Source organism: Ammospiza nelsoni, chromosome 3, assembly GCF_027579445.1.
Source record: "Ammospiza nelsoni isolate bAmmNel1 chromosome 3, bAmmNel1.pri, whole genome shotgun sequence".
Lineage (NCBI taxonomy): Eukaryota > Metazoa > Chordata > Aves > Passeriformes > Passerellidae > Ammospiza > Ammospiza nelsoni.
This window is the reverse complement of record NC_080635.1, coordinates 48,907,947-48,935,934: the sequence shown is the minus strand read 5'-3', so window position 1 is coordinate 48,935,934 and position 27,988 is coordinate 48,907,947. Positions and strand designations below refer to the sequence as shown.

The window sequence follows — 27,988 nt, the reverse complement described above, 5'->3', positions numbered from 1 at the left end:
CACTTCTCATAAGTTACTCTCCAGGAACATATGGTAGATTTTGTACAGAGAGCTCTTTTTTAAGAACTATGAATTATAGCATTTTCTCTTTTTTTCCTTAAAAATGGCAAAAAAAGACCCAAAACCCAGCTTTCATTTTAATGTGTGTTCCTTTGGAATGTGTTTTACATCACTATTTGAAGAGTATTCAAATTTTTTTCAAAACTAATACCGCATTTTTAAAGTTACTTTGAATGTTTGAAGGATTTGGTCAAAAAAGTAAGAAGCTCTTAAAAATAAGAGTACTATTGTTGTTTTACTAGAAGCCTAACACCCATGCTAAGTTAAATTGAAAAGGAAGTCTAGATTTTTCAGCTTTCAGGTAGTTTTTCCATAGTTGAAGGAAAGGAAAAAGGCCTTTGGTGCCTTTCCTTATATTGCATTTCTTTCAGTTCTTGAAAAATAGGTGCAAACTAATTTAGAGCCACACATTAGCTATGTGTGTATTGGTGATAATGAAATATTGCAAAGCACATTTAAATATAAATTATGTATGTTTCTAATAGTTTTCTCACTTGTTATACCTTATGTTTGAATATTATCTCATCTTTTTTCCTCAGCAAGCATTCTAAATTAATAGGTGTTCAGTTCTTCTGTTCTCAGTTGTTGAGCTATCTCAAAACTTCTTTTTGGGCCATGTCAAAGATTTTCAGTAACTACTTATATGAATCTCAGGGAATAAATGTAGGGAAAGTTACATTACAACACAAAAAGTTATTGAGTGATTGCAAAACCTGGTTATGTGTTTATATTTTGGTATGAATCTGACATAAATTCTGATTTTCTGATGTGATTTAGTACAAATCTGTTTCTGTTTAGAAGTAGCTAGACTGACTTGTGTGAGGGTAAAGGGAGACCTAGGTAAAGGGAGGAGCATCATAAGGGTACTAAGTACCGGAGGCAAGGCTAGGCCTTTGTGTCCTCCAAATTTCTCTTTATTTTTTTCTGTGGGTTGTCAAATACTTCCACATTAGCCTTCCCTGAATAGAAGCTTTGGACAAGGGGATGTATTTTTCTTTATGTAGATGAGTTTGCAGAAATCATATGTATGCATACCTAACAAGCTAATTTTGAAGATTCTAGGGCACAGTTCAATATGTGGTAGTTTATTGAGGCAAACTACTTAAGCTGCTGCAGATTCAAACACTAAATTTCTGTATAGAGTTACTTCAGTCACCATTTGAGTTATTTAGGTTAGTGGGATAGCTTTTAGTTTTAAACTGTACGCATAATAACTGATGTATGGATAATTTTAGGGTAATTTTTTAGAATGATACTACTTTAAATTGCATATGGTCACTGTATTGGCTCTTGTGAGTCTTTTTATCTTTGCAGAAGAACATGACAATATCAGTTTAGATTCAAAACAAACGCCAGAAAAAGCTGATACGGATATGAGGAGCCAGACAGGGACTAAATCAAAGGATGAAACGGCATCAGAAAAGATTTCGGTTTCCAGGGAAACCTGGATTACCTTTGAAGACTTCTGCATTTGTTTCCAGTAAGGAATAGAGCGTTTGGGGTTTATTCCATACAATATACTGTATAACAATGATAAAATTCAAAACATGGCTATATAAAAACTGCATCTTCATGACAGATCTTCTTTGTATAGCTATCCTGCCTTTCAGGGTGGCTTCAAGGCCACTCTTCAGACCAGACACACTGTCCCTGTGACAGAGGGTCTGTGGCTGCAGCCCTGCTCTGTGCCTTGGGTGTGTCCTCCAGAATACAGTGGAGAACACAACACCGGCTCCATAAAGCAGCTGTCAGACTGCAGCTGGGGTGGAAGATTGTGGGTCATGGAGTGTTGTGGCCATTAGATGCTTTTACCGACCATGAGGCACTGGGCAGGCACAGTCTGCATCAAGACAACACAATTCTAAAGAAAAATAAAAGTTGTTGAAATCTGTTGCCATCAGCATAGCTTTGCTTGATCAACTAGATGTTTTGTCTCACTCTCTTTTCAATATTCAATTCCAAGGCATTTATGCCTCTGAAAAACTACTTGTAGCATCATATTTTCAGCTTCTGTCTTTCAGATTTAAAGAGCCTGGTACAGTACATATCCTTTAGAGAATATAAGATTGCTGAGGGAAGTAATTTTATCAGAGAAAATTAATCTAGTTATTTTCTTGTTTGAACGTGTAACTGAGATTTCTTTGCGAAGCTTCTATTTTCAAAATTGTTTAAACTCTACTCACTCTCTAAAGTAGAATGTATGACTTTTATACCAGTCAGCAGTACAAGAACTTTAGGAATAAGAAGTCATAGATCACTTTAGGCCTTGTTAAGGTTTCCATGCTAGTTTTAGGTAGTCCTAGGTCCTGGAAGATAGGACATTCAGAAAAAAAAAAAAAAAAGGCATCACAAGAAATTTAATTTCCTTGAAAATCTTGGTCACATACAGAGGATACGAAATATGAACTTTCTACCTTATCAGCCAAATGTTAAAGTACTGTTGACCTTTTGTAGACCTATATTAATATTAATTAAGGCAAAAAGCATTTGTCAGTTTCTTATCTCTAAGTGAGAGTTTATTTTCACAGTCAACTGATAAAGTAGCTGTTAACAGAGCATCTTCATTGACCTTTGAAGAATTTATCCCTCAGAAGAAATTAGGCACCTAAGATTTTGATTTTACATGTCTGTTCAGTTGAAAGCTTTTCCTTCTCTGTCATGCCTACCTCTTAGATAGAATGAAAATAAGAAGAATGTTCATAGAAGTGAGGAATATTTCAGTCATTGTAGGAATTGACATGCCAGAACTAGATCAGGATTCCTGTGAAATTTCTGAGTAACCAAAGCATTGATTCAAATCTGATTCCATCCTCAATTAAAGCTGAAGCCATTTATGTCTCCCTTGGTGAAATCAAAATTAAAAAAAATTGTAATCAGGAGCTATGTAACTTTCTGAAGGTCTGCAAACAGCACAGGGCTAAAAACCACATTAATAAAATATATAAAACAGTCCATCTTTCAGTTATACTTTGTATAAAACTTCATTCCAGTAATTTTTATGTGGGTATGGAAGTATTAAATTAATATTAGCATGTTACCATTTACAGGTTGAAAATAAAAAAATTAGTGGGCATTTCAGCTGCTTTCCCTGGAGATTAATTTTATTCACCTTTATTATAACCAATAATGTTGAACCATTTTTGAGAAATAGCTGTGAGTCTGACTTGTGAAAGTAAAATTAATGTCTTGTGCTATGAAATAGGCATTTGCCTAAACTATGTAATTTCTGCTGATTTTCTTAAAGTCATATATATCTTATATTTCAATTTTATATTCTTAGGAGGCTGTATGTTTTCCACAAGCCAGATACATATGCTTATAACTATCAGAAGACAAGTTTTAAGGTAAATGACTGTATTGTGCTTTTTTTTTCAAAGTCTTATATAATTAGATAATACATATAATCCTCTTAAAGGAAACTGGTTGAGCATATAGAACTGCTATTACTGAAAAATAATAATGCATTAAGGTTGTTGTAGTCAATACAAATGTATGTTTGCAAGCAAATACGTAGCATTATATATATGTGTTTAAGAAAAGGAGAAATGCTGTGGAATGCTACTGCACAATAACAAAAAATGACTTATGTAAAGAAAAATTATAGTGAATCAGATCTCCAACCACTCTTTATTTTGATTTAAAACTACCTTTTAACAATTTGGTGCCTAAATTGAATGTAATGATGATCCGGCTACAGAATCTGCTCTTCAATTCTCCTTCATCTTCCCCTGTTACCTAAAATCCAAACTGTGAGTATGTTTAGGATAACACTCCATTTTCTCTGCAAATGCTAAATCCTTTTGTTATTTACAGCACCCTGCTGCAGGGATTTAGAAATACTGTCTCGTTACATTCAAATAATAGAATTTCTCTAAACCTCCCATTAGTTCATATTATCAGGAGGTTATTCAACATGCTTGAATATCCTGTCCCAGCTCCTATTTTATAGTGTATCTGAAGTGTAATTGTAGAGTACTGAAATGTAAACTCCAGGTGTGAAGTTCATATAAAATCCTGCACTGAGAAGGTTAACTACATGGATTAATGCTCCATAATTGCAGTACACCTGCAATTTCCCACCTCTCAGTAATCACATCACAAGAAATTTTCCTAATGACTGCACCATATACTTTTGTAAGCCATAATCAGCATTAAGACTGTGTAAGCCTGTGTGCTCTTGTGCCAAAAAACCCCTAACCCTTTGCTGTAAAACCATTTCAATTACTAACATTGAAAGAGATGATATGTTTACAGTATTAGGTAAATTCTGTATCATGCTTATAAAAGAACATTTTCATATTGTGATAGGAAGATATATATACCCAAAAAATGGATTTATATAGCTCTGGAATATCCAGGAAGACCTGTACTGTAATAGTTCTGAAGAAAGAAGCTCATTCACCATAAGTTTTTGAAGAATTACTAGGAACAATAGAATCATTCTATAGTTTCTAATATTGGCATAGGAATAATGTATTAAAGTTAAGAGAGAAAGATTTTGTCCTCATAGAGATTTGTAGGAGAAAAACCCCTTTGTAAGGGAGGATCCCTCATATCTACAAATGCAAAGAGTACTTATTTCTTTTAAGTTTTCTGTAATTAATTAGAATCAGAATGTTGCAGCAAAATCCAAAATTTTTGGTCTTCTGTTAATTATTGTTTGGCAATTAAAAGTACTGCATTTTGGTACATATGACAGTATAATATAGAAGTAGATATATTCTCATGCAAAAAAAAATTAGCTCTGTTTCCTTTTATTTCTCAAGTGAACACTATTTTACATGCAGCATGAGGCTCTGGGCTTAAATGGCTTGTTCTGAAATTTGGAAGAAGTAGTGACAATTAATTGCTTACTTCCCATACCATACCTTAAGTCACCATATCCAAAATCTTACACCTACTTCGTATAAGGCCAGTTGGACAGTATTTAGTGCAAGTGAATGAACAAATGTCCATTTTTCTATACAGTCTTCTGATGAGGAAGTCTTCTATTATTTAATTGTGGACAGTCTGATGCCCATTGAAATGCTGGTTAGCTTTTCTGCATTAGTGCACTGGTATGTTACTGAAGGTAAGGCCAACACACAGAAGTACATGTCAGTGTTGTGTTTTCCCGTTCTTGAATATGTTTGTACTGTTGTGTTTGTCTGTTGTTTACCTGGGCACAGTTTGAGAGTTTAGCAATAGTTTGAAATAGTCAAATTGGTTTTAAGGAATACACTATTATTCAAGCAATGCTTCATCATTATTTCATTGATGATGAGCATTTTCATGAAAGAATCTCTCCCTTTTCTGTTTATTATGATTTTCTGAAGCTTTTCATCTGTATATTTCTGGAATGGATTTCCTTGTGTTTCTTGTGGTTTCTTTTCTACAAATTCCACTCTTGCAAACTACTTTATGCCTTAGCGGATCACAATGCAGCAAAACCAGCAATATAACAAAAGTAATTTTCTGAAATTACTTTTAAAGCGGTACACAATAAGCTCTCAAGTAACTTTAAGTTGACTTTTTCAAAACCTAACAACTTGAAAGATTTAAATAATAATTCCTTTTATTTAATTAAAAACCTAGAATGGAATTCAGTAGAGTGATGGCATTTTATGGTAGTTGGCTTAGGTTAATCATGTATTTAAACACTTGACATGGATGTGATTTAATGCATCTAGAGTGGAGTAGAGAGAATTAAACAATGCTTAAAAAACCAAACTGACCATTCTGTTAAAATAATTAAGCTGTAAGCTATGAATGTAAATAAAATATATTTTTATGGCTATTTATCTAATTTTCTTGTGGACATAAAGGGTTTTTTTTTACTTTTACAGCAGCCTTAAGTGATTTGGAAGATGTCTGATGTGATACCCTAAGTTTTTAATAAATACCTACTTTATTTCTTTAACACCATCTAGGCTCTGTTCTACGTAGCCTCTCAAGGCATCAGATGTAAACATCTTAGTAACACATTTTATAACCATTCTTTTCTAGCAAATAGTACAAATAAGCCGTGCTTTGTACCACCAATGCCTTTTAAGTGACTGGTTTTTTCTGTGTTAGCAAAACCTAAATGAATGTTTTAATGATTGTGTAGTAGCTGCAGGTTCTGCATAGGCGTGTCTGAATGTCATTCACCCTCCCCATATTATGTGGGTTGTGTTTTGTTTTATTTTGTTTTCTTAACCTAGGTACTCAACAAGAATGTTCAACAGGTGTGCTGAGGATTGAATATTTCTCTTGGCAATCTGTGGCTCCTGGAGAACTTGTGTTAAAAATGCATACATCTGCAACCAAAGCTACTATAGTAAATCTTCCTGTTGGGTATGTATGAGATTCATTTCTGTCCTGACTCTTTAGTTAAGGCTTGAAATGATTGTTTACACAGTAACTCAGTAAGAGTTTATTTCCTAAAATGTAAGTTTTGGGAGTATCAGACTAGTTGATAGCTAGGATTTGGTAAGACTGCTAAATTACTGTGAATTTACCAATATTTTTATAACAATTCTGAGTTCTTTACTCTTATTTAGGACCATTTAACAAGAAAAATCACACTGACTTGCTAAAAAATATATTTAAATTCCTACAAATTCTTTCTTGAAAGTGTTTCTAACTAGAATATTCCCCGGAGTAGCAAGAAAAATGTAAGAATTAGCATTCTTAGTGGAACTGTAAAAGCATGGTGCTACCATAGGAGGTTTCAATGCTTTTCTTGAAAAAGGATTTAGGAAACATGACAGGGGAAACAATTCATGAAGTCTTGCATATCTTACTTCCTATTCCCATATTGCTTAATATGATTTTTTCTTTTTGCATGTAACTGTAAATATTCAGTGTGGGACATTGCCTGATTATTTAAATAAAGAAATAGATAAAAAGCAAGAGCCTTTGATATGTTATTTTCTGAAAACCCTTCCAGGGAAACCAGGAAAATGACATCTTCATGTCCTGTCATAAGCATAATATTCCTGCCTAACTAACTGAGGCCTTCTACTTTCCCAAAAAGAGAAAATCATCAGTTAAAATTCAAAGAGATGAAACAAAATGTATTTTTTAAAATTAAGTTAGATGTCAAATAAATAGGCATAGAAAGAAAATACCAAAACTCGAGCATACTGAAATTAAGTAAAAGATCTTTATTAGTGCTCTTTATTTGATTTGATTCATACTAAAACTGGAATAGTTATTATTATGTTTATAGACTACATTCACATCTAGTTCTGGATTCACATGTATTTTCTCAGTGTAGTTTCTAAAAGCTATATCTCTCTGTGCTGTAAGGGGGCCAAAAATGTATATCTTTTTGCACCTGTAAATTTCAAAGCTAACAGAGATACCATCAGCTCAAATTTATAAGCTTCCCACCTTTGATTCTCTTTAGTTCAGTCAGAGACGAGAGTCAGGTTTAATTTTAAAAAGGTGTGGGAGACAAATGGACTTATTGACCACTCCCCCATTTCATTCTAAAAGAGAAGTCACTTGGTAAGAATGGAAAGCCTTCTCTTCCCACTGTCTGTGAGTGGCTGAGGAGCCTTCAAATTTCAGTCAAAAGAAGATGAATTAAAAACTGCCAGTGTGTCTGGGGGGCATGAACTCTCCTTTCTTACTCTCACTGCTGAATCTCTGGTTAACACATTGAAGCTGTAGCCTGGATAAGCTTTTTCACCTAAATACAATTCTGCAACTGATATTATCAAATGCATGAAAGGAAAAGCTTAAGAATTATTGCAATTTAAAAACAAAAGTTGTTTGTTTGGGTTTTTTCTTGATTTTAGGCGACACATCCTGCTCTTCGCAGTAACTTGTCCCATGGGGCACCACATTCAGCTGTGTACCACGGTGCCATGTGTCTTTGGAGAAGAGGATGCTGTGATGCCAGCTCTTCAGAAGGTGTGCATCATGGCTAATCAAACATTGTGATAATAGTTTTTCTGACTACTAATTAAAGTAAAGTAGTATTGGATTTCCATTTAGAGTTGTTATATTCAATGGTATAGTACTAATTTTAAAATGAAAATGTTAAGGGCATAAAAGATATGTGTTTTGCAGCACAACAGGTACTGGAGGCATAGTGCAAAAATTATCTTACATAAATATGTAAGTTAAAATTGGATAGTGTTGTGGTTTACATAGGAGTTCAGCATAAAATGTGAAAACTGCTTTTGTTGAAATATATATGTGAGGGTAGGGCATAACTCACTCTTTGAGGCATGTCATAAAATACATGTATAAATATTAATTAATATTAAAAAATACCTGCCTATTTAAATAAAACCTCGCATCAGTGAAGTATGTTTGGTCCCATGAGATCACATATTACTCACCAGGTCTGAAAGCAGCTTTTGTATGTAAAATGAGCAATTTAATCAAACAACTTTTCATAGCTGAGATAAGAGGCTCAGGGGAGAAATTACCACAGCTTTTGCTCTTCATTGTCCATAATCCAGACACCACTGTCATCCATATTTTCAAGGTTTCTCTTGCAAGCAGTAGGTCCAAATATTTGTTGAAGTCCCTGAGAGGAGGGAATATATTTTCTAGAGAACATTTGTGCAAAATTATTTTAAAAGGTGAGTGTAACAGCAAATTTACATAGCAGTGTAGATTCTGGGTTCTAATAATAGAGCACTAAAACAGCTTGTACAAATTTATCACATTTATTGTGACAAAAATGTTGAAATATAAGAAGCTGGATCATTAAAAATATCTTGTGGCTGTATTATCTCCTTGCCTTGCATACCTTTTTTGGATTAAAAGGTATATCTCATCAAGAAAATAAAGCAGAACTTTATCCTTGGGTTTTTCCTGTACTTCTGTTTGAAGCAACTTCTTTGCAGGCTGTCATTTGAAGGAGAGTGTTCACATTCTTGCACAGAAATCCTGATGAAGATTATTGATGCTTTAGGCAGCATGCATTTGATCATTGCTTTCAGCAGGATACTAATGATAATTTGTCCTTCCATAAGGGGAAGATGCTGAGCACTTCAGCTCCATTATCACTGCAGTAGAAAGTCTCTATATAGATCTTATTTTTGATTAAGTTCCCTAGGACTAATGATATAGGAAAAATAAAGCAATGAATAGATATATCTTATGGTGCCTGTTATTTATTTCACTGGCTAAAATCAGTGAGAAATTGATATGCTTTTAAGTATCAGAGACATAATTGGTTTTACAGTTCATAATATTAAGAACAACTGAATGAATTCCACAAGTTTTATAATTCATCACCAAAAAATGCTTGTATTCTGTCATAGCCAGAAAGAAAACCAAAGAAAATCTTAAAGCAATGTTTCTAACAATGGTTGGTTTATTCTCTTTCCTCAGGAGAGCTCTCGATTTATAGAACAGGCTACAGTTATCCTGAGAGCTGTTGGAAATGTGATAAATAATTACAGCAGTGAGGATGAGCTTCCTAAAGCCTTGAAGGAATTGGAAGTAGCTTATTGTCCTCCTGGCCTCCAGGATACTAAAAGAGCTGAAGAAAACATCAAGGTAAGCAAATAGTTAGTGCATATCTAAAAGCTACAGAAGCTGGATAACTGCTTAATGTTGTCATTACCCTCTTCACAACAATGCCTGTGCAGTTAACAAGGACCACCTGCACACTGTGAATGTGGCATTCATTATAAAGTAAGCCCAAATTACATAACTTGCAACTGTATGATAATTATCTTCTTTTAAGAAGAGAAAATTTAATGTGCACAGAGTAGCACATTCTAAATAGAGTCTATTTTTGTTGATCTAGTTTAGCATACTTTGGGGCAGAAAACATTAGCTGTGTTTATATTAAAACTTCATGTTGAATTTGAAAGATACTACCTGAAATGCAGAAAAGTCTAATGTCGGCTTTCTGTGCCTAATGTTGATGGAACAGGAAAACATTATTACAGCTTATATTTCTGAAGGCAGTAATGAGTTCTTTCATTCACATTATTCCAAGTTGGTTTTCTCTGTTTCTTGAAACTACATCATTCTTATTCAACTTTTCTGCTCTCTATGCACAATAAATTAAAGATACATGATGAAAACATTACACTTTTCTGTAGATCTCTATGCTATAACTTTCCAATATTATAAGAAAGATTGCAACAAAAAATTTTTGTAGAAGATACGCTAGTTTTTATGTGTATGCAAATGTTGATCATATTGCTTTAACTTGATTTTTCTAAAGTCAGTATTTTATATATTCCGGATTCATTTATTTTCGTCGAAGTACTAGAATATTTATGCAGTTTAGACTGTTTTAGAATGCATATTTTAGAAGATTGAATATAAAAATGGTTTAATATTTTTTATAATTACTGCTATTAAAAATTAGAACACTAGCACTTTTATACATGGGCTGGACACCAGCTGAAATGCAGCACAATAACAGAATTAATAAGGAATGATTACAGGTGCGCTACTCATGAAAGCGGTAATTTACATGCCAAGTCCACCAGGAAGAAAAATTGCTTTGAACTCAGGAATGGAATAAACAAATTTTAAATGCAGATGTTCATGTGAAATATGTGCAAAACTTTGAGACCCTAAGAAAAATTCCGTAGTCATAAATACATATATCCCTTAATTTCTCCTCCTCTAAGAAGACCAATATATAGGTGAAAAAAAAAACCCAACAAAATTAGGTAAATGAAAGGCACTGAGCTAACAGTGATTCTAGGATGAAAATATGGAAATTACCTGTCTTTAATACAAACAGTGAAAAATTGTTCTGAATACAAGAAAGGATATACTGTATTCTTTCTTTCCTAGTTTTACAAATTTAAAAATAAAGGACATATTTATCAGTATTAAAATACATAAAATATGTTTTCAGAAAGCAGAAAAATCTGAAACTAAGGACAATGAAACATAAAAATATTGTCTTTTCCAGTAAGTTGTTACTATGTTCTTAAACTCAGATTATGAAACTAGTTCTGTAAAACACACTCTAAAATTCCCATCTACTAGGAGTGGGGGAGGAAAAGACTGGATTTCTGCTCTTTAAAGAGAAAAAATATGTCAAAGCATAAAAATAGAGCCAAATCTTCCCATGCTATGGCATTTCCTAATCCCGAAAGCATTCCCATTAAGTTACCTGTGTCCATTCTGAAACCTCAAGTTTACAACTCCCTTTGTCATTATAGCAATTATATGTTCTTCTGTCCTCTAGTATGAGGCCACCAACCCTCTGCACATAAACTAGGATGTTTCTGGGTGATAAACACACTGTATAATAAGTCCTATTTTATTTTTTTTATAAGCCAGGCATGAAACAGGTTTTATTTCTGTTGTTGTCTTGAAGCATTATGGTCCTACAGTTGGGATTAATTTTCAGATACAGTATTTGTTAGTGGAAGTTAAAAGTTTAATTTATACATTGTAAGAGAAGAGGGAAACAAGTTTTGAAACAATAATGAGAAGCAATGTAAATTAATCTTTATAAATGAATAATTCTTTTCTTCTTTCTGATTTTAGATTTTCCATAATGCATTTTGGTATTTGATTGAATATGTATCAGAAAAGAAGGATCTTTACAGATATAAATTTGCCTTCAGGTCCTTTACTTTGGATTTTGAAATCACTGATATTTCTGGAGGTGACATTGTGTTTTCAGGTAATGTATTGATATTGCTAATCACTTCAAATATGTCTGCTCATTCTTATTTTCAGGGAAGCCAACTCTTCTGTCTTCTTGTTTTTTCTTGCTTAAGTAGGCACAATTAATTTTTAAACCTAAGACTTTTACTGTTGAAAGGACATCCGAGGCTCATCTCAGATTAGAAACTATCCTTTTCTTTGCTCCAGAAAGTCTGTTTACCCTTTGTTAATTTATAAAACTGCCCTTGGTCTTCTTTGAGTAGCATTTGTCAGTATTAACAAACATGAGCAAACCTGTTGCACTGCACCTCACCATTTATGTTCAAATCATCAGCCGAAAACACCTTAAATGCTTGTATTGTTCACAAAATGAGAGTGAAGGAAGACTCACGTTAGTACCTTCATTGAAAGTTCAGCTATTTCTTAGTGTTGGGTTGAGAGGTTTTTGTTTGTGTTTTTTTTTGGGGGGGAGGGGTATTTAATTTTTTGTTGTCTTGCTTGCTTGCTTGTTTTTTAAGCTTGTTATTTGGGAAATGACTGTGTTGGCTGGCTAGTCGGCTGGCTAGTCATACCCATGTAGCATAGTACTGGCTACAGCACCAACTGCCTCTGCTACAGCCTGTGTCAGGGAGTGCTGTGTACACTCTGAGAGAAGCCATCGGAAGGACAACATATTTATTAATAATTCTTTTCCTACTGTTTCTTTGCTTCATTTTTTATGCAGGCTGGAGTTTTGTGCAGTTAGAATTAAGTTTGCCTGGCAACCAAATATTTGGCTCTTTTCCATTTAAGGATTTATTTTTTAGTCTCTATAACTTTTTAATCTATTAATGTTAGCATATAGTTTACCAATAAAAGCCTTATGTATTTGGTTTCATATCACAACAGAAAAATAATTTATCTGATCGGGGGAAGAGACACAATCACCATTTGAAGGCTCTTTATGGGTACTTAGCTTTTTCTTTGTCTATTGTGAACTTACTGAATAAAAGTGTTTCTACTTGATCAAACAAAATTATACTAACTTCCTTTTGATTAGTCAGTTTATTCTGGAAAAATAGTATAAAAACTAAATTGAAATTTACACAAATAGCTTTACTGACACAATGTTGTAATAGTTACTTTTGTCCCTATAATAAAGCACTTATAAGTGCATATATTTGTCTCTCTTTACTGGGAACTTTCATCTGAATCTCCTCTCTTCTGAAGGTTATTCTTACTGTGAGACATCAGGTATTTTTCAAAGAATTGCATCCCATGACAAGAGTATGTTGCAAGGGTCAGCATATTGACATTTATCAAACCACTTAAAGTAAACAACACCTGTCACATTTTTTAAAGATTACTGTGCTACTGATTCCTGCATTCCAAAAAAAAACCCTTAAACACTTGTCAGCATTAGAAGACATTTTTAAAATAGATTTGAATAATTAGCACAGTTGACAGGTTGTAGCAAAGATCTCATATAAATTACTAAAGGATGAGATCCACCGTGACAGAATATTATTTAGAAGTTGTGCAGTGAATCAAAAAAGTGGAAAAATATATGGAGAAAGAAAGTTCTGTTTCAGTTTTAATTCTTCCAGTGTCCAATATATCCTTTGAAACTATTTGCTTTTCTAAAATAAAATTACAAGAGATCCCTATTGGACTGGAAGGATAATTGTTTCCTTTTGGTTTTATTGATATTGGATATTTTTTGACCTTTATTGACATTTTGCCCTGCTTAATAAAGGTTGCTTTGGAGTAAATGCATGCTTCTGTTCAGGTTCCATCCAGAAACCTAAAGAAATAAAGCATAAACCAAGTGAACTGTCAGGGAAAAGAGGTAGATGGCAGGAAATACCAGTTGCAAACGACATGGTAGAAAGGCCTAGAAGGATTGGCATCAGCTGAATGCCCTGCCCCCACATTAGCTCTGCTGTGTTGTCAGGTTGGTTGCTCAAATCTTGTCAAGACCTGAGGCTGTAACCTTTTGGAACGTAACAGACATCAGTGTAAACTACCATAACAGATGAATAAAATATTTTTGTCATCTGAGTCTGCAAGTATATCAGGTCAAATCTGAGATTTTTCTAAAACAGCACCTCCATTTTATATTGGCATATTCATTTTTCACTGTGTGCTGAATTAATCTCAAGATTTATCAAGGGCAAGGATACTATGATCTACTGCAGTTAGTGGTCATGGCTGCAAAGGTTTCTGAGAAGCGATCCTGAAAATGATCCAGTCAAATCTGTTTGACTGCCAAGTATCATCCCTCCCTAAGGAGCAATTAGCAGAAGAGCCACAGGAAACAAGTGGAAGACCATGCCATATGAACATATGAAAAAAAGATGGGAGTGTCCGAAGCTGAGTGCTTCCCCATGGCATGGCTCTTCTGTCATATTCTGGGAGGAGAGCGAATAAAAGGGCCCTGCAGAACTTTGGGCAATCATAAGGTAGTGAATTTACAGAGGTATGTGATGTTTCCTGGGAAAGGAACTGTATCAAGATGGCTGCCTGCTCTCTGTTGCACATTTCCTTTTTTTACCTTGTCCTGGTTTCATTGGGCCCAATGGTGAGCCAGTGGAGTCAGTGGAGGTCCGTGGCACTGATTTTCAAGAGTCTCAAACACTTAACAGTAATTTAGGCACATTTCAGGGGCTACATTTCCTTCTCATGGATAAATTCCAACTTTCAAGTTGGAAGTGGAGTGCCCTTTGTGTACAGTTCTCTTAAAACCTTCTAGTCTAAAACTTTATCTAGAAGTCAAGCTGTTATCTATAAGCTTATCTTGACTGTGAAACTGTATTTGGAAAGTCCTGCTCAGTTCTTTTTCAGAACAAGCTTTTCTCTCCCCCAGAAACATAGGTTAAGATGATTGATTGTATGGTTGTGTTGTGTTGCATTGTGCGAATGAAAAGAGAATTCTGAACATTTGTTTCTTCTTGCACTTTGGATTTGAACTGGAGTTCTAGTAAGGGGTGAGGGCAAGTTTGGCATTATTTGGTTGAATATGTAAAAGGCCTCTTGAATACATGCAAAATACTCCTTTTTCAAAAACTCATTTCTACATTGCCTCCAGGAACTGCAGTGATTTTATGGTGAACAGTGTCTTGCTAGGCTGCTTTCAAAGCTTCAGTTTTATTACTAGCACAGTGTCTTCTGATTAACAGATAAGGTGTGTCAGAGAATTTTGACAAATCTGTTTTCAATCATAATGTCAAATTTGAAACATCCATTAGTTCAATACTGATGAACTTAAAGCATTCACTAGCTCAAGATTGATTGATTAAAAAGCATTTCACAATATATAGTTCTCTGCTTACAAGAAAAAATATTAAGAAATATTAAGTTAAAAAAGCCTTGAAAGTTCACAATATTTAATTAAAACCTCATTATTTTGCCTTAAATGTTGCAAAAAAAATTTTGTTCTTATGAGATTGTTTAAAAAATTAGAACAAAAAGAATCTCCTTATGAATATATACTCATAATTTTGGGGTTTTGGCCTGATCTGTGGTAACTTCTGAAAGTTTCTATAAATAGAATTGTTTTTTGTGTGTTATAGGTATTTACTTCTAGTTATGGGATCTACTTGGCATCTTCAGTGGATGAAGTTTTTAGCTAGTTCACAGGGCAACACCGCACCAATACTTGTTGTATTTACTTTTCTATGTTGTTGATTCCTGCTCCATGTTAGAATATTCTTACCTATTAGGTCAATCTGTGTATATGTGTGTTCATATATATACAACTGTTACTTTATAATACATTTTTTTGCCTTATATGAGGAATGTTGGCTCTGCAGCAGAACTCATTTTTCTGAGCCAAAGCACAAGCTGAAAATCGAAGTCTATTTCCCTTCCATGAAGACAATGATTAGTGAGGTCAGAAGTCATCTTGCCACTGGGTTATTTAATTGTAAAATAGACGAGTTTGGAGATTGAATAAATTCACTTTGAAGTGTGTTACAGGGATGAATGAATGGAAGAGCCAAAACCTTTCTGGAGATGCACAAACAGGACACATCTTAGAACATGTTAAATTCCAGCTGAATATTAGAGTAGCATTTTTCACCATGAGAGTAGTCAAAAGCTGGAAAAGAATGCCTATTTAAATTATGGCATCTCCATTGTTATGGAAGTATTAAAAAATGGACTGGACATTTATTCAAGAACAGGAGCAACCTGGTCTAAATTCATCTGGCTTTGGATATGGGATTGGACCAGATGGCCTTCAGTGGTTCACTCAAGTCTATATTCTGTGATTGATTATATGTTTCTGTTTTATAGAAGTGGTTTTGTCATTCATACTGTTGACTTCTAATTAGGTTTCTACTGAAGTGGGGTTGTGTAATCTTCCAGTCCCCAAGCATTAAAGAGGCTTTTTAGGGTTGGAGTCGCAGTACTGACGAGAAATTATGGTTTGAGAACTCAGCCAGATTTAGCGATATTGAGTAAAAGTGATTAGATTGAAATGTGTGATCTGGCTGATGAAAGGAATATCTTAAGACAGCTTGTTTGCCTGCAATGTTGTCTACATTTTTCAAGCAGATTCCACTTCTCCTTTTTCTTTGTTTGTACACTGTTTCCTTCCTATCACACTGTCTTGCTCCCTTTTTTCCACATGTGTACAGTTCCAAACTACCGCTCTGGTACTGGCCCCTTGGAGTGTTGCTCTCCACACCCTCCCCTAAGTCCTGGTTCTGATGGCTCCCAAGTTGCTAATTCCTAGGCAAGGATGCCTTCAAAGACCTCATTGCTAACCTGTCAGTACCCACTAATTTCTGCTGCACTTTGAAACTCCTTGATAACATAAAGTCAGTTCGATATATGAGCTCTCCCTTTATCATAGATCTTACCCTTATTCCGTGGCTCATTTGTGAAGGTTAAAAAAAATGTTTTGAACAACACTAGTGTTGAAATTATTACTTAATAAAATTATCAGATTGAGAGGCAAAAGTAATTAAAATCTAGTGAAGCTCTTTTAAGCTGTGTACAGAGTCAGGCTTCAGCGTATCCTCTGGGATCATGATTGGAAGAACATTTTGAAACTACAGTAAGAGATGTGATTTTAAAAAATGCCCTGCAATGGCTATCCATGAAGAGAAAAATTAAATTATTTGATGTTTGTAACTAGCAAATTAGCTGACATTTTGACTTCGTGTAATTGTACAGTATATTTTCTCCAACTTATGATAAAAACAATTGCAAGAGTGATATTTCCATCATAGAAGATTTATGCTTGAAATCACTCCCTTGCTGTTTTGTGTTTGTTTGTTTTTAATTTTTTAAATTTGTTGCAGAAAGCAACAGGAACGAGACTTCCAGCTTAGTTGATGCTACTCATTCTTCCAATCCTTCAGAGATCAGTGAGGAGAAATCCCTTAGTAGTTGTGAGAATCAAACTCCCACATCTGAAGAAGAAGCAGCAGCTCTCAAAATTCAAGCCATCTGGCGAGGGACTTATATTAGGAAAATACTGAAGAGCAGAGAACCAGGTGTGCCATTTAAAAATGCCTTTCAAAAATGTTTCATGCTTCATCTTATTAAAATCTTCACTGTAAAGAGTTTTTTACTAATTAGTATCTAGGTAAAATTAACTGAAGCTAATGAAATAGAACTTGTAGTTTTCTTAAGTATTCCTAACCACTCAGTTGGTACATATGATACTAAAAAGTTCATGAAAGATACACGCCCCCCCCTAGATTTGCATAGATACTAAACCAGAATTTATATTAATGTAGATTTAGGTCAGAGCTGGGATAAATGTTAAGTTTTTTTTTGTGGAAATGTAAAGGAAATCATACAAGAACCTAATCATAATGAGCAGTCAGTGGAACACACACAGTATCAAAGCCTGATGCTGTCCTCCAAGGATACTGTACTGATACTATCCTTCATTCTTGTGCATATAGATAGAGGAATCTTGCATAGCAGTTCAGGACTCATAGCATATTTCCTATTCAGCAATTCTGTTATCTCAGCTGGAATACTGTGTCCAGGTACATTATCCACAGTCTAGGAAGAAAGAAAGATAACAACCACAAAATTCTGAGTAGAGTTGTAAGGATCAGGATTGAATATAGGCCTTGTACTTACAGGTTGTTAGTTTGTCATTTCAGAAAGACCAGATAAGAAAAGACTTGGCTATAATTTTTAAGTACCCACAGGAGGAAAGGAATTTCATAGTAACAGTCTCTTTAGGCTGATATCCAAAGGTTAACAAGAAGATCTTTAGTCTGAGATTCAAAGTTTGTGGCTTGAATCTGGACACATTCAAGTTAGAAAAAGTGATATTTATTTTTAAAAAGATAAGGTATTTATTGAAATAAACCAAAATTTGTATTGTACTACTGAAAACTTTCAAATCAGTCTTGTCTTCATATACATGTATTCCATGTCTAGAAGCAGACACCTTGAGGTGACATCACATCCTGTTATGTGAGTTATCCAACACAGATGGGGTGAATTACCCATTAGAGCTGCCCAATTCTTTTCCTGTTAGCTACACAATTAGTTTAGGTGCATCCCTACCCCTTCCTGGTATCTGCAGATGAAAGTTGCTGGGAAATAGCAGTAGTTAAATAGCATATTCTCTGAGGACAGAGATTGCCAAATATCAATACAACATATTACAGTGAAAAAACTGTAAATTGGACAAAATATTGATCATATAATTTCTGCACTTGTAGGTGTGCCTAAAAGTACAAAGATGGTGATGAATGGAAAATACTCTGTCAAAGGAAAAAAATAGTTTTGAGCTCAGACTTCTGTAAAACTCCAAATAAATAAGGCAGTTTACTTGTATAAGTCATATTTTTCAGAAGTATTTGGCAGGGGTAAATTTAGAACAATAGCATAATGTTATATTTTCTAACTTATTTGATTATCTCTAGGTACTAAAGAAAACACTGATGTTGAAGAAACTTTGAAAAACCTGTGGACTATGATTGAGTTAAATTTTGAAGAGTGTGCTGTAACGTTGTTAAGGTAATCACGCAATAAATCAAACTATTTTATCGTAGGCAGTTGTCATAAACTGTTTTTTCATAAAATAAGCATAGTAAGAGCATTATTAGTGTCAAAATTACAAAACCCTGATGGAGGGGATGAAATGTTTTTACTAAATATATGCTATATTTTATTCTGTGTACCCTACATGAGTAAAATCTAATTTTTAGGTATGTTACTGATTTTTCCTGATTTTTTGGATCTAAAATATTACCTTTTGCATGTGTTTAATTTTTTTAGTATTTGGTAGGCTGATCCATAAGTATAGATCTGATACTGATTCCTTAGTTAAGCAGTTAACCAGTTGATTTAAGGATTTTTTTTTAATTTGTGCTATCTGTTAAGCAATCATGATTGACAGTAGAAAGAAGATAGCTTTACTATGTAATTGTACACAGTTTATTGTCTCAACAGGGGTCATTTTTGTCTCACTTGCTTGAAGTAGATGTATTTGTAGGTAGTAGAAATGTAGTAGGTGTATTACTATGCTTTTCCTGCTATTTTATTACAGCTTTTGGAAAGATGGCTATTCTAATTTCAACAGTGTTCATTGAGTCATTTGCAAGCCTAACACTCTCTGGGGATCACATATTTCCATTAAGCCCTCCAAAAATCTCTCTGCAAGTGTTCACACAACTGATCTAGCAGTAAATCAGTTCTTCCAGGGGTGAGGAGTGAAAACTGGCAATAATTACTGCCTGTGGATATAAATCCTCACTCCTTATAACCAGCAATTTGAGCAACACTCACACCAGGTATAATTTCATATCACCTTTTAGTGTTTCTAATTTTGTAAAACCTGTGTACATTGATGGGAGCAGGACTTTGCAAGCACAACCTTGTTCCAAATATTAGCCTTCCATTTTAGATTTGTAGCATCAGCAAAGATGAGATGCAGTTTTTAGCCTGCCTTCCAACCTATAAAACTTATGGGGTTCATAGCCATTGTCCTGAGGGATTTCAACATTTGAGTGTTGAAATCATGCTAATGTGCTTGTGCGTAATTTTTTTTAACAGCTGACAGATTTCTATTTAACATAACAATCTAGCACCTTGGCCAATAAGTTTTATTACTTTATTGTTCCAAAATGTTTTAAAACTAAATAAAGGTATTTTAATATCCTAATGATTCTACAGCTTTAAGATGACAACTTAATATAAAGAAAATGAAGTTATGCTAACTGATATTTATTAAAAAGAAAAAAAGGTAAAGTTTTGTAGAAACCATAACATCTTGGGATATTAGTAGCAGCTATAGTCACAGGTAGACTGATGGATAGAAATATGTGTATATATTTGCCATGAGGTCTGAAAGAACTGATCCCTCCATGATTTTTTTATTTAAGAGTGAACAACTACTAGAGAAACATTAGCAACACATTTTATGTTGTTGTTTTACATTCATGCACAAAGTAGTGTTCTTCATGATCAGTATTAAGTAAAAGTCAGTGTATATATATATGCCATCCTGATTAGATTGAAGTCTTTATCTTGTTTTCTCCTTTCCAGAGAACTATTTAAAAGAAACTTTAATTCAGTTGAAAAGTTTCCTTGTTATGAAGATGAATCATGTAAGATGTTTTTCACTGACTATGCAGTAACATATGCTGATCAACCACCAAATGCCTGGTTTCTGGTTTTCAGGTGAGTTTCACAGAGTCCTATACAACTCTTATGGGGAAGTAGTATTGATATACTCTGGTTTTTCACTAACCTGCTTAAAAACTTACTTATCTGTCTGCTTTCCTTAAATTCTGGCATGTACTTGTTCTGGCTGTGGGTGGAACAAAGTTCATTTTCTTCTTAATTTCTTCATTTTCTTCCTAGTAGCTGGTAGAGTGTGGCATATTTGGATTTAGTGTCATAACAATATTGATAACACACTGATGTTTTGGTTGTTGAGTGCATACCCCAAATCAAGGACTTTTCGATGTCTCACGCTCTGCCAGTGAGGGGGTGCACAAAAATCTGGGAGGAAGCACAGCCAGGACAGCTGCCCTGAAGTGGCCAAAGGGATGCTCCATACCAGAGAATGCCTTGTTTAGTATCTAAACTGGGGGAGGATTACCTGGAAGGGGGCTGATCACTGCTCAGGAACAGGCTGGCCATTGGTCAGTGAGTGGCGACCAATTGTATCGAGCATCATTCATTTCTTGTGGGTTCTGTTACTCTCTCTCCCTCTCCTCATCATTAAAAATATTCATATTATTAGAATATTTATTAGTATATATTTTTTGTATTGTTAAATTGTTCTTAACACATGAGATTTGTATTTTCTTTCCGATTCTTTCCCTCAGGTATGTTGAGGGTGGGGAGTGTGTGAGCAGCTGCATCGTACTTAATTGCTGGCTGCGGTTAAATCATGGCAATATTTTTTGCTTTGTATTGCACATATCCTTTTATTTGGGAAAATGTTTTTTGATATAATTTAATTTTTCTTTTTTAGAGAAATATTTATTGTCCCAGAAGACATGTTTATATTGACAAAGGTGTTTACCACTATCCCTTTCTGCAGACTTCATGTTCTTGATAATGACACACAGGAGGAAATGCCACATGCCTTTTTCAATGTGGCACCTCATGTTTATCCCAAAAATAAGGTAAACACAAGAACTCGTTGTGAAAAGTATAATTTTAAAAATAATAAACAATGCCCAAATTCTGTGGAGATTTTTAGCTATGTCATAGTGTTAGTAGTGTTCTACTTAAAAGCACACCCTTATTTATTAGCAAGTTTGAACAGAGACCACCCCTGATCTGCTTCCGTGCTAAATATTTATTAGTAAACTTTTGATTATTTCTCCTATATACTCCTTCCAGCTGCTGTTGTTTTGGAGGTTTTCCTGTTTATCATGCATAACTGAGCACAGTAAATTTGGTGCCAATGTTTAACTTGTGGCCATAAAAAGTTTGAATAAGAAATGATAAGGGTACATATTTTCTTCCCATGGGTACAGCACAGTAGCCCTAGTGATTGTGTCAACTACTGATGAAAATGGCCCTTTTCATTGGATTCCTGCTCCTCCCTATTTAAAAAGTCCTCTTTTAAACCCTCTTGAGCCCACAGTTTTGTATTGTTTGCTAAACTAATGGTTAATATTTAGTAATATTAAATGTGGTTAAAAACAGTAGAGTGATTTTTAGAGTATTAAAACAGAATTGTGCAGGCATACTGTATTTTTTTAATTGTTCTTATTACATTTCTCAATCACTGAGCTCTTGAGTTCCTCAGTATGGATATCACCCTATGCTCTCCAATTTAGCTTGCTTCTTCCTATTTCCAAATAGTTGATTATTGTTTCAGTGGAGCAGCACATGCTTTGGAAAGTTCTGTTGATGCTTTGACAAGACATTTTGCTGTTGGTAAACACAGAATACGATGGTACTACTTTAATCTGTTATATTTTTTTGTAACAGTATTTTGTAAAAAATAGTCAACAATGTAGTACATCAAGCAAGAAATTATTCAGTATGCCTGAATTCTTAAATGTCAGTATTATTAAATAAAAAGTAATTTTTGAAAATAATACACTCACCAGTTCTGCTTCCAAACTATGACTCAGCAATTTACAACAGTGGTAAAAAGGAATCCTGTCAACAGATACTGCTACTCTGCTGCAGAGACACTTCTGGAACACATTAAAGTTCATTTCAGAATGATTGACAATGAAGATAAAATCTGCACACTAGCAATAAAGTGTGTCTTCTTTTTGCAGACTTTACAACCTAGATGGAAACTGGGTACTTGCTTAGCATTATTTTGATTTTTTGGGTTGCATTAAAGTTTATTTGGTGGTTTTTTTCCCTACTGCTGGATACAGTTTAATTTGTTTTAGTTCTTGGTGTGCTTTTTTTTTTTTTTTAATTATACTCTATTATTCACAAGTCTTTTGAACTTGTAGAAAAGGATAGAGATAAGCACTCAAGCTTCAGCTGACCTACATAGATAAGAGTTTAAGAAATCATCACTACCACCATATTTAGTCTAGAAAATAGAAGTCTATTTGAGCAAGGACACTGCTCAGATATTTCTGTTGACTAGACATAGAGGGATATAAAGGATTCATCTTACTTTGCCATAAAGTTAATTTGGGTGGTATATTAGCAAACAATCCTTTCTGATTCTAGAGATAGTAAATTGTAACAAGGTATCCAAGTAAGTAGTAAAACCTCTTGAAGGTTATTTACAAAAGAGACATACATTTAATGGGGTTGTTGACATATATTTTCTTATTTCTCAGTAGTGACTTGGTCTTCCTACCAGACACAAAATTCAGTTATTGTGCTTTCTAATTGCTTGTAGTGTTCACAAAGTGCCCACTCAAACAAAATTTTGGTCCTAAGTCTGAATTTTCTGAATATTTTTAGTGAACATTAGGATTGTATAACATTAGCTTTATAGATAGGTATACAAGAGAAATTGTGAGAATTTTTTCTTCTCATGCATGCTGTGCTTCAGAAAGCAATTGAATATCTGGATAAATCCTTCTCCGTTTGCAGGTGTACTTGGTAAGAACAGAGGGGTCTGTGACTCTGTGCTTGACTAGATGTTTAAATAAGTGAGTTCTCCTGAATGGTTACTCTGAGTGGTTGCTGTTACCTTGTGGTGATTAAAGGTTGTAAAGCACCTTACTGCTACAACTGCACAAATTGGAATAATGAATAATTGATTTTAATTTCATTCTAAGTGTTCAGTATTCATGGAGCCACAGCCCTGAATTATTGGATAGTTCTGAAATTACAGCCCTATTTATTATAAGGATTTTTCAACAAAGCTTTTTGCTGGTAAATGGTGATTTCTTTAAATGGAATTTCGAGGAGGGCTGAAAGAAACAGAGCCTTTCAAAGTTTTTTCATTTGGACCATTTCTTGAGTGGAACTTGAAATTTTAATAATTGAAATATGGGGATATAGGGCTAGTCACACTACATGAAAAAGGGATTTAATGCTGAGTTCCCCTGCAACATTACAAGTGGCCATTTCACTCCTTATATCCTTTTTTCCTGCCCCTGCCTTTCAAGTAATCACATTCACATTGCCTTCATTTTCACAAATACAAATTAATCAAGGTTTGAATCTTTTTATGTTGTATCCTGGCTCCTCATATTCCTATTCTCAGGATTCATAAAGAGCACCTAAATCTGAATCAGCCTTATTAATTGTGTGTTGCATTTTTTATTATTTTTTTAATTTTGTAGTACTAGAAATATTTTTTCTTAATATAGTAATAAAAATAAGATAAAAATCTTGTCATTTCGTGCTATATCTGCAGTGGCATTATTAAATTAGGGTAAATGTTAATTTGAAGACTGAAATAATCTGAGTCTGAAAGACTCAGATTTGAAGACTGAAGTAACCTGATCTCTAAATTTCCATGTAGCAAATTCATCCACCCCTACTTTCACACTCCCTAAGCATGAAGGAGCATTTTAAATCATCAAATAATTTTGTTAGAAAGTGACTTCAGGACTTTGGTAGTATCTGCCCCTAAAAACACCTGCCAGCTTTCCAGGTAGATGAAATTGGATTTAACTTGCCATGTACCTTTTTGCCAAATATGAATTGCTAAAATAAGAGATGCTCCATAGGTTTGAGTAGACTGGAGTTATAAGATTCTTGCTGATGAAGCTCATCTTATTATAATAATAAGTGTAATGGACAAGAAGTATGTTGCATGTAGTCACAGAGTACCTTTTGGGTAGTGTTATTGTCAAAAATGTTGTAAAATGTAAAAATGACTTGTTCTCCCCTTTCAGAAAGGATACACTTTTGTGGCTGAAGCACACACTGGTGAGCAGCCTGTGCCAGGTGGCAAATGGAAGCTGCGCTTCTGCACCTCCCAGAGTGCCCTTCCATTTCTCTCTCGTGAGGCTGTCAATGATACCTTTTCTACTCTACAATTTAAGGAGTATTACATACCCAACAAGGAGTTCCTACTGTTTAGGTAAATATTGAGGGAAAGATGAATAAATTCCGGGGTTTATATCAGTCATCCCTAGCAGAAAAGTGTGTTCTTTCCTCGTTCTTAGAAGGGGAGAATATTGATGCAAATATCTGAATGTTATGGGCTATCAAATTAACATTTGATTAGTGAAAATGTTTTTTGTGAAATAGTGTCACTACTTAATGAAGAACAGGTGTGAAGTGCACAGACTATAACTTTAAAATCAAAATTCAGTGTTTTGCATTTCTGTAAGCTCTGTCTTATCCATATGCCAATTACTGAAATTCCATAGTACTTTTGGGAAATAAACATGTATTGAAACACTCTTTTCCCAATATATCAGACCAGTTTCTATCTTGCAGTATTGACAGAAAAATTCATTTTTTTTATTTTTGTGTTCTGATTCTTTTAGGAGAATATATTTAACAAACATGAGATTCAGTTTTTATTAATAGTTTTTAAAATTAATTAAAGTTCATTAAAATCCATTCTGAATTAAGAACTAACCATTCCTAAATTGCTATACTTAAGATTTTACACAAAGAACTTTGCATTGCACTACAACAGGCCCTGTGCTTAGAGTTGATTAAATGTGTGTATTTTGAAGATTAATTCTAAAACATTTTACCCTAATTCCTGGAAGCATTTTCAATATTTCAAACCAACAAATTATTATTATTGGGATAGAGGTCTCTTTAAGAGAAGGAATCAGTTTCAACATAATTGAAGAAAGCATGTAATGAAAAAAACCAAAATGCACTAAAATTTTGTAAGCACTCTCTTTCTTGATGGCTTTCATTCTTTCACCCTTCTGATGTCACCAACCTTAAAAATAATGATATATTTTTAGCTCCAAACGTGCTGAAGTCAGGGTGATGGAGTTTTTGTGTGTTTTTGTTTCTTTGCTTGTTTGGTGAGATTAGTCATAACAATTTGAATTTATGCACAAAAAGCATATAATACATAAAGCAATGGGTTACAACATAAACAACTATTTGAACAACATAACAATTATTTGATTTTTTTCCTCAGATTCTAATTCAACAGGTTTTTAATGCCATGGTCTTTTAAGCTGACCAAAGTAGCTATTGCCATCAAAGGAGATATCCCTACCCTTTTGAAAGCAAATGATCTTTTTTTTTTTTTTTTTTTCCCTCAGGTACTTTTATAATGGTACAGTTCCCTAATCTGGCTAATGATATTCAACAAATAAAAGTACAGTAGGCATTCAAATGTCTATTTGGACATTAGATAAGACAATGAAAAAAAAATAAATAGCTAGACCACCCAATTTTTCAGGAGCAGCACTTGCTTTATTTGTTGATTCGCTGCATTAAACTTCACTACAGGAAGCTTAGCCCATCAGATTCCAGGAAAACAGTTTATTTGTAACTCAATTTTAAGTGTTTGCTTCCGGTTCAGCACATTTAGGTACTTTCCTAAAAAGAATGATCAGGTATTAGTCAGTTATATTGCTATAATTTTTTTTTTCCTCTTTAGGTATTTTGTAAAGGTCACAGCACCACATACTGCTACATTGCAGGTACAAACCTCTAATTCAGATGTGCTCATTAAACTACAAGTCCTAGATAATGAGAAGGAAATTACAAGTGTCATTGGAAAGGGCAATGCAGTCATCCCAGTTTTTAATTTCAGGAGTAATCAATCACTTCTGAGCTCCCAGTGTAAGTATTTTATGCCATATTTAATAATTTTATTCACTGCAGGATATACATTCTTTCAGTAACTGTAGATAATCATGGAAAATACTATTTCCCTGTTCTTTTCATTAGCCTTTAATTTTACAGTTCAAAACCAAGAAGTACAATTGAATGAGGTAAATAATTCTTAGACATATTTTCAACAATGGACCCTGTAGTGCTCAGGTAATTTTAGACAAAAATTAAGTACCATCTGCCTGCCTCCATTATACTTCTTATACATAATAGATTTTAGAGACTACTGCCATGCCATCTCCTCTGATAGTCTACATTTGTTTTCCTGTTTTCTATACACCTCACTTCTAAATCAAATTATTTCAATTTCATTTGTGTGCTATTTTGAATTACTCATTATAGTTGTGTTTCAATTTTAAAATTAATTCTTCATAAGAAATACAAGTTTTCTTAAATAAAGCAAATGTTTTAAGCCAAGTCTGCTACTGTACTCTCCAGTGACACTACTATACATAAGATATGTAAGATATGAAAGTCTTCAGTCCTTCAATGAAGACTTCTAAACAATAAATCTTCTATAAATCTGAGTTTGCCTATTTGAGCATATTGAGAACTTGAGACAAAGACAAATTGTTCAAATACTGGATTATTGCTTTGCTAAAGCCCAGAAGAGCATTATATTTCTTCTGCTCACCTCCACTATTTTGAACTGTGAAGTTTTCAAACATGATCCTTTAGCATAATGTGCAATATGAAATTCCAGTGCTTTATGGGAAAAAATAATTCATCATATTTGTGAAACATCTTGATTTCTCTCTCAACAGCACCTTGTTATTACCAGAAATGTAAAAAAAAAAATTAGTCCTATGGAGACCATGCTCTTGAAATGTCATTCATCAGATGAAAGCATTAGGTTTTTAAAAGAAGTCATGGAGAACCTGTCATGATTCTCTCTGAGTTACCAAGATAATCAGTTGCTATTTTGGGTTAATGTTTTAGGAATGTGGAAATGGACTAGTAAACTTAATGGTAGACTGGTGGAAATAGAAAGGGGAATGTATAAAATAGGTCAGCTTAGGTTCAGCATCACAGTAGTGTCAGGAAGTTGCCAAGATACCCTCAGTAAAGTAAAGGAGAAACTTTGCTTCGGGAGAATGTGTCCTTGCAAAGGTGATAGTCTGAAGACTGAAATAAGTTAAAAAGCACAATCAAGTGACAGAGAAGAGAAATGGATTCCAGCAGAGGCTGAAAGGGAGAGGATGGGGCAAAATAACTGGAAGTGGTGTTTTGCTTTTGCCAATCTACCAGGACACACGTGAGAACTTTGCAAAATATGTTCAGAAATCAGATACAAACATTCTAGCTCTAATATGCAATCATAAGAATAATTTCTGTTACTTTAAAATTACTTTAATCCACTTTGAATTATTTGATGAAATATCTGTTACATTAGCCTGATTGAAAATAGGAAGGTTTTTTAGTCAGGGTCTATTTAGCAGTGGTGGACATAAAATCCTGTTACGATTTTAGGCTATGTTTGAAGAAATTAATATTCTGATGCTCATTAGGTGTGTGTGAGTATATAGAGAGTTGCCATTTGGAATGAATGACTGTGAAGATGTTTGATCACTGTTTGTTCTTTTGTTTTACTATTATTTATATTTTTACAATAGTTATAATTTTACAATGCTAGACCAACTGGCCTTAACACTGAAGTTCTTCTCCTGTTAATATA

General features: G+C 34.1%; 1 protein-coding gene across 1 annotated transcript in view; it reads left to right on the top strand.

Moving 5' to 3' along the window:
• Positions 1-27,988, top strand: part of ADGB (androglobin) — an 85,210-nt gene that overhangs the window by 37,837 nt on the left and 19,385 nt on the right. The window contains exons 14-26 of the mRNA XM_059467664.1: positions 1,375-1,540; positions 3,341-3,404; positions 5,029-5,131; positions 6,243-6,375; positions 7,827-7,941; positions 9,379-9,546; positions 11,515-11,653; positions 16,926-17,120; positions 18,519-18,612; positions 20,143-20,277; positions 21,080-21,233; positions 24,390-24,577; positions 26,078-26,262. Coding sequence (XP_059323647.1) covers positions 1,375-1,540; positions 3,341-3,404; positions 5,029-5,131; positions 6,243-6,375; positions 7,827-7,941; positions 9,379-9,546; positions 11,515-11,653; positions 16,926-17,120; positions 18,519-18,612; positions 20,143-20,277; positions 21,080-21,233; positions 24,390-24,577; positions 26,078-26,262 — 1,839 coding nt within the window. The remainder of the gene's footprint in view (positions 1-1,374; positions 1,541-3,340; positions 3,405-5,028; positions 5,132-6,242; positions 6,376-7,826; positions 7,942-9,378; positions 9,547-11,514; positions 11,654-16,925; positions 17,121-18,518; positions 18,613-20,142; positions 20,278-21,079; positions 21,234-24,389; positions 24,578-26,077; positions 26,263-27,988) is intronic.